At 62.7% G+C, this 6949-nt stretch overlaps 2 protein-coding genes across 4 annotated transcripts; one reads left to right on the plus strand and one right to left on the minus strand.

Moving 5' to 3' along the window:
- Window positions 1–417: 417 nt before the first annotated feature.
- On the minus strand, window positions 418–5791 carry TWNK (twinkle mtDNA helicase). Of its 3 annotated transcripts, XM_074907622.1 has the most exons (6): window positions 4374–5791; window positions 3611–3851; window positions 2924–3031; window positions 2452–2593; window positions 1554–1785; window positions 418–1388 (listed from the first exon to the last, which is right to left on the minus strand). In XM_074907622.1, the coding sequence occupies exons 1-6, from the start codon at window positions 5617–5619 to the stop codon at window positions 1363–1365; spliced, it is 1995 nt and encodes a 664-aa protein (XP_074763723.1). In that variant the 5' UTR covers window positions 5620–5791; the 3' UTR covers window positions 418–1362. The 3 variants fall into 3 exon arrangements, with proteins under 3 accessions (XP_074763723.1, XP_074763721.1, XP_074763722.1); XM_074907620.1 differs by having other exon boundaries at window positions 418–1785; XM_074907621.1 differs by lacking the exon at window positions 2924–3031 and having other exon boundaries at window positions 418–1785.
- A 53-nt stretch (window positions 5792–5844) lies between these two features.
- Window positions 5845–6911, plus strand: MRPL43 (mitochondrial ribosomal protein L43). The gene is made up of 3 exons (XM_074907624.1): window positions 5845–6000; window positions 6432–6538; window positions 6677–6911. Exons 1-3 carry the CDS (start codon window positions 5870–5872, stop codon window positions 6889–6891), a joined length of 453 nt encoding a protein of 150 aa, XP_074763725.1. The 5' UTR covers window positions 5845–5869; the 3' UTR covers window positions 6892–6911.
- The last annotated feature ends 38 nt before the right edge of the window (window positions 6912–6949 follow it).

Here is a 6949-nt window from a genome sequence, read left to right on the forward strand (position 1 = left end):
GGGACACCCACAGCCCCCACCCGTGCCACCATGCACACCCTGACCCAGCTGTGCTGGGGCCCTGGCTCCCCCCCCACCCCTCCACCTTACCTCTGCTTCCCTGGGATCCTCCTCCATCACCCCCGGCCTGCCCTGAGGGGGGCTCACACCTGCACCAACAGCACCCAAAGGTGCTCTCAGGGAGAGCTGGTGCACCCCGGAAACCCGGGGCTGGGTGTGTACTGCCAGCCCCAGCCCCTCATTATGGCTCAGGTTAAAACTATGCCCGGTGCGGAGGCCGGTAATAACCCGTGTGCCAGGGCGGGATGCTGTGCACAGCGGGGACAGCCTCCGCGCCACATCCCTCCAGTCCTCTGGGGGCTACCCCCTCCCCAACCAGGGTCCCCCGGTCACAGGGACAGCAGCACAGAACAACACTCATGTTTATGTTTTATTAAAACTAGGAAGGGAAAAAAACCCAAAGGGGTGAGACCAAGATCCAGCCGTGAACTTGTCCTACCACGGCAAGGACTGGCCAGGTCACAGTAATTGCCGCCCAGAGGGCACAGGGGTGGCCACCCCCTCCCCAGTCAGCAGAGCAAAGCAGGGTTGCTCCCCTCAAGGTTTTACTGCTGGTGATGCCCCCCGGAAAAAGAGGCCGGAGGAGACGCTGAGCAAAGGGGGCTGGGTCAGGCGTTAGCCAAGCAGGCAGAGCTGGGGAGTGCCATGTCACACCCACACACCAGCGCTGCCTTCAACCCGCCACGCGCAATGATGCCACGGGGGTCCAGCTCCCACCCTCCCACCACGTCCCACACGGACCGCACAGCTCTGGGGCAGGAGCCATCCACAGTCTCCCACACTTCTCTCCACACTTGCTGGCTCCATCCAAGCCAGGATTGAGCCCAGAGACCCCCACCTGTGACATGGGCGTTCCCACCACATGTCTCTGCAGTCGCTACTGCCAGTGACAGCTCAGGATTCAGGCTCCATTTTAGCCACTGTTTAACGACCTGCCGCAGGTCCAGTGATCCCCAAGTCCTGGGGCTGTAGGTCACCACCCCCCGTCACCCAGCCCACACTGACTCCGCTCCCCCCGCTGTGCTCTCAGCACTCAGTGCCAGTATGGAGCAGCCAACATTTGCCAAAGCACCCTCCCCTGGCTGCTCTTCTCTGGCACAAGCCCACTCCTTCTCTCACAGTAGCCCCACATCTCAGAGACACCATGCTGGCGGCCAAGAGGCTTGTTTGTGCAGGAGGAGAAAGGGCCACAGCAGCACATGGCTGCTGCTGCTCCCGGGGAAGAGGGGCTGGCGTACCCCAGACCCCTGCTCCCAGCACCAGTCCCTGTTCCTCCTGACGGGCCAAGGAAGAGACCTAGGCTCACGGCTTCTTGGAGGTTCCTGAGCCTCCTTCTGGAGCTTTCTTGGCAGCTGCCGAGCCTCCTTCTGGAGCTTTCTTGGCAGCTGCCGAGCCTCCTTCTGGAGCTTTCTTGGCAGCTGCCGAGCCTCCTTCTGGAGCTTTCTTGGCAGCTGCCGAGCCTCCTTCTGGAACTTTCTTGGCAGCTGCCGAGCCTCCTTCTGGAACTTTCTTGGCTAAAAGCGCCTTCTCCTCCTTCATCTTCTTCAGCCTGACCTTGCTTTTGCCAGAGGACGAGAAAGTGAGCGAGGCCTTGCTGAACTCCAGGGGGAAGACACCCACGTCCCCATCAAAGCGGTTCTTGGACACCTGAAGGTAGCGCTTCCCTGGCCCTGTCATCAGCTTACGGTCCTGCAGGATGAGGACGTTGTCAGCCTCCTGGCTGGCCTGGGGGAAGAAAAACATCTTCAGGAAGATACTGGTGATGCAGCCAGAGTCACGGGGTTTGGAGGTGCTCATGGGTTGCCTGCCTGGCTATTGGAGCCCTGTAACAGGGCATCCCACGCCACAACTCCAGCACCTCCCTGACACCAGCATCTTGATTTGTCCTGGGACATCACAGAGACCTGCTGGGCCCGCTGCAGCCACAGCACACCCTGGGGAAACAGGGGAGCACAAGAGGGCTGTGCTTACCTGCAGAGCACCTCCTGCCACCAGTGCAGGGTCACTCAGCATCATGTCAGAGTGGAGCACTCAGAGAGCCCATCCCCACACCCTCCCCAGATCCTTCTTTAATTATCTCATACCACATCCTGCTCACAGTCAATGAGCATTAATTAACTGCACATAAAGCCCCAACAAAGCTTTAGCTGGCAACAGTTTTGCTCCCTGTCTGCATCTCCCTACCAGGGCCTAGCCAAATTGGGACTCCACACACCTTCAGCAGGTGCCAGGAGTCCTGGGGACATTCTGACCCTCACAGCACCTTTCAGGTCCCCAGTGATGTCTCAGAGTGCTGGTGGGAGCCAGGGACAGCTGCTCAACGTACCCCAGTCCCTTTCTGTGAACACGTTGTGCCTGAGGGACAGGAAGGGCCACCCCAGCCTAGCTCACCTTGGCGGAGCCAAAGATGGAGGCCGTCTGCAGCTCCTTCTCATCATCCTCCTTGCGGGGATGGATGACCAGTGTGATGTGGCAGGTGTTGTCCGTGGCAAACTTGCGGAAGGCACCAACAATGTAGTCCTGGACAGCGAGCCTGCCACGGCAGCAAGAACAGGGTCAGGGGCTGGCACTGCTCCAACAAGGTGCTGCCAGGTTCAGCCCCACAGCAGGAAGCACCCAGGGGTCTGGACTTGCTCTCAATGAGGCAGCCACCCACGCGGGCGAAGGGACAGGGCATGACCAGGATCACAGGCTTGCCCTTTCCCACCTCTTCCCTCTCCAGGGCAGTGATCACCCTTTAACAAAACAGGGCTGCCAGACAGGACTAAAGGGGACACCCTGTGTGAGAACCCAGCCCCTGCCAGGGCCAGCTCCAGCAACAAGGGTGGCGGAGGAAGGAGGGGGCAGCTTGGAGAAGGGCTACCTGTCCACAGAGAGGTGCTCGTGTCCCATCATGAACTGGAGATTGTCAACGACCACATGGGTGATGTCATACATATAGACAGCGTGTTGCATGGTGTCAATCACCGTCCTGGGTGGGGGGAGACCAGGATCAGCTCCCCAGATCAGTGAGGGAAGGGATGAGGATGCTGAGCCAGGCACAGGGAGAGGCAGAGCTGCGAGGCATCAGGCTGGCTCCCACTGGGCCCTGGGCACATCCCACCTCTGCATCTCCTCTGTCGCAGGACAGGGGTAGCCCCATCTCTGCAGGTGAAGGCGGCTGGATCAGGAGGACCCTGCTGCTGCCCACACAAGCCCCTGCCCACTGTCCTGCAATCCCCCCACCCACACGGACCCTCGGGGCACGTGGGGTCACAACCTGTCAGGTGTAGAATCTGGTTTCAGAGCAGCCACCTAGCACAGGGACAGGTCCCTTCCTTTCACACCCGCCCCAAAGGGAGGCTCTGACAGTCCCCACAACAGCAGGAATTAAGCTGGTTGAGCCACACAGTCCCTCCATGACAACCCCAAGGCTTGAACAGCCCCAACATAACCCCTGCCAGCCCCAAATCTGTGACCTCCTGCTGGGGAAGAGCCCAAACTCCCCAAGGCCCTGCAGCACATGCCATGGGGGGTAAATGCCACTGGGGATGAAGGCATGGGACCATACTTGATGTTCTGCTGGCCATGGAAGGTCATGAAGTAGAGTGGAAGGTCCTCAAAGCGATCAGCCCACTCGTCATAGAGTTCCAGCTGGTCCTCCAGGCGCTGAGCGGCAAACTGCGTCAGCATGATCTTGGCCAGGCGGACGTTGTTGATCTCAAAGCTGCCCCAGAGCGTGCACACCCCCTGCATGCACAGGTCCAGCGCATACTCACTGATAAAGGTTGTCTTCCCACTGCCTGTCGGGCCTGGTGCAAGGGCAACAATGGGATGAATTAGCTGGGGGAGAAGATCTGACCCATCCTGAATGTGCTGCAGGGTTGTTTAAAGGTGGAAGCACTGGGGAGTGGGATAAGAGCAACCCAGCCGCAGTGCTCACCATAAACAAGCAGCATCTCTTGCCAGGCTGCACGTCTGAGCACACATGCATCACCTCCAGCAGCCAGCAAGTCCCTATGGGGTGTAGAGAAAGTCTGGACAGCTGGTAGAGGGACACAGGGAGGGCTCAGACAGGAGGTCGCGGGTGGGAGCAGGAGTAAGGGACACCACAGGGCTTCCTGTGCCCAGGCAGGGGGCCTATCATCACACCAGCATGCCCAGCCCCACCACACCTAGGAACACAGCCCAGACTCTTGTGTACCCCCAAGAAAGGCTCAGCCAAAGTTATGAGCAGAAAGGGACCTGGAAGTCTTGTGAGACATCACCCTCAGGAGGGTGAAGCCACCAAAGAGCCTGCTGCTCCCCCCATCCACCAGCTGTTTGCCCATCACCTGTGAAGATGGTGAGCTCCCCTCTGCGGTGCCCTTTGAGGAGCTTGTTGAGCTCAGGGAAGCGTGCCCACTTGATACCGGCCACCTGCTCAGTGTTGACCAGCTCCCCGAACACCTCCTCACGCAGCTGCCGGAAGGAGACGATGGATTTGTGGCTGGCAGGCAGGGCAGCACGCAGGATCTTGGTGAGGTTCAGGCCCTGGTTCAGAGCCTCCAAGGGCCGGGGCTGCAGGTCTCCAGGGCGCACCAGGGAGCAGCGCTTGAGGCTCAGCTTTCGGGCAAAGAGCTTGGCAGCTTCCCACGAGCGCAGATCCTCGCCCAGCCACAGTGTGATGCGCTTGAACTGCTCCAGGTATGGGAGAAGGGCAGGGGGCAGGCAGGTGGACCCCCGCGGCAAGGCCAGGCTGGCCACCCCTGTAGCCTGGTGAAGGGCCAGGGCATCCAGCTCCCACCCAGTTAAGACCAGCTCTGTGTCTCGGCGGCCAATCAGGGGCAGCCCAAAGAGATTGCGATAGGAATCAAAACGGGGAAAAGTCTCCTCCACATAAGCTATCGCATCTCCCTTCTTCTCTGCCCTTACAAGCTTCAGGCCCTTCAGGGTAGCATCACGCGGGCTGAACCAGGGGAAGACAAGGGACTTGGCAGTCCTCAGATAACGCACCCCAAAACGTTTCAGGGTGGCATCCGTCACCAGGGAGATACCGAACATGGCCTTGGTCTCGTTGGTCTCATCCTCATCCAGCAGCTCCCAGAGTGGCAGCGCCCGGTCCCAGATGCAGCGGGCATCCTCGCGAGCCTGTCGCGTGTCCTCCTCTGAGCTGGAGGGGGGAACGCCTCGGTGCTGCAGCTCCACGTTGGCCTGGAAGTCCTGCCAGGTGCCTTCGGCCAGGGTGGCAGTGCACAGGAAGCTGCCCGTGGTCTTGTCAATGAAAAGCGTATAAGGGGGGTTGGTGGCCGCTGGCAGCTGGTCCTCCCGGTCGTCGGTGAAGAGACTGGGGGTGTGCAGGCAGCTGTACCCGTCGTGGAAAGGGATGCCCTGGGCCCGTAGATACTGCCGGATCTCGGTGATGGAGACGGAGGGCACGGGTTCCTCGGGGGAGGGCAGCACGTCCTTCTTGTAGCGCCTCTGGGTAAGGCGACCCGGCACCCCAGGGCTCAGGGAGGCTCCCTTGCTCCTCGCCCCCCCGCACAGCAGCGGCAGGAGGCGGCCGGCGGCTCTGCCGGGCCGGAGGGCCACCACCGCCATCCTGCCCGCGCCTGCCGCCGCCTGGGCCGCCCCAGCACCCGCCCGCGTCGCTGCCCACCCGCATCGGCGGCTGCTCCGCGGCCCCCCCCGGCCCCGCGGCCGGCGCCGCTCAGGCCGCCCCCCTCACGTGGAGCCCCACGGACGCCGCCATTGCCTCACCCCGCCACCGCGCTCAGAGCGTCACTTCCGGAAGGACCGGAAGCGGATTCCCGCCCCCTGCGCGTTTCCGGTTCCGGGTGAGGGCGACGCCATGACGGGCCGGGGGTCGCCCAGCCGGTTCTTGGCGGCCGTCCTGCACAACGGCGTGGGCCGCTACGTGCGGCAGCTCCAGCGCCTGCAGCTCCTCTTCAGCCCCACCGCGGCCGACGCTCGCGGCGCCAGGTACCGTCGGAGGCACCCTGCCCGTGGCGGGGGGGAGAGGCCTGGTGACCCCTGAGCGGGTGGGGGAGGGGCTCGCGAGAAGCTGTGGTGACCTTTGACCTGGTTGTGTAGGGGAGGGGGAAGGCGCTGCTGACCTCTGACCCGCAGAGGTGGGAGTAGGGGAGGGGCTGTGATCCTCATGTGTGTTGGGGAGGGACTGGGAGGCGACACTGCTGACCCCTGACCTCCGGCCCCGCGGCGCGGGGACAGCTGGGTGGTGGCCTCTGACCTGCGGGTGGCACATCCCACGACCTCTGCACTGTGACCCCTCCCGTAGGCAGGGCACCAGGGTGGGGGGTGACCCCACCTGCGACCGTTGCCCTGGGGTGGGGGCTACGGTGAGCTCCACCCTCCGACCCCACTGGGGCTGAGGGCCCACACCCCCCCCGCAGGCAGTTCGTGGAGGAGGCGGCGCTAGACTTCGCCCGGCAGCACCCCGATGTCGTCCTCTACATCAACCCCCGCTCCTGCCCGGCCCCGCTGCTGCTGGCTGAGTACTGTGAGTGTGGGGGGGTCTGGGGGGGCAGGATGGGGGCGGGGCCCTCTTTGCCCAGCCCCGGCTCTGCATTACCTCTGCCCAGCCGCAGGCAGGGGCTGTGGGGGACCCCGGCCTAACCACCGCCCCGTTCTGCCGCAGTGAACGGGACGGTGCGGGAGGAGCTCGTCACCAACAAGACAAGCGAGGAGATCGTGCAGCTGGCCACCAAGCTGGCTGGCCAGTCTGGCCTGGACATCATCCGCATCCGCAAGCCCTTCCACACCAACAACCCCAGCGTCCAGGGCCAGTGGCACCCCCTCACCAACAAACCCTCCACCCTCACCATCCAAGGCCCGCGCCTGCAGCCCCAATAAAGCCTCTGCCCTTCCTCCCATGCCTCTGCATCCACCTCTCCTCCTGCCCGCAGAGAGA

Source organism: Athene noctua, chromosome 5 (assembly GCF_965140245.1).
Source record: "Athene noctua chromosome 5, bAthNoc1.hap1.1, whole genome shotgun sequence".
NCBI classification, from domain to species: domain Eukaryota; kingdom Metazoa; phylum Chordata; class Aves; order Strigiformes; family Strigidae; genus Athene; species Athene noctua.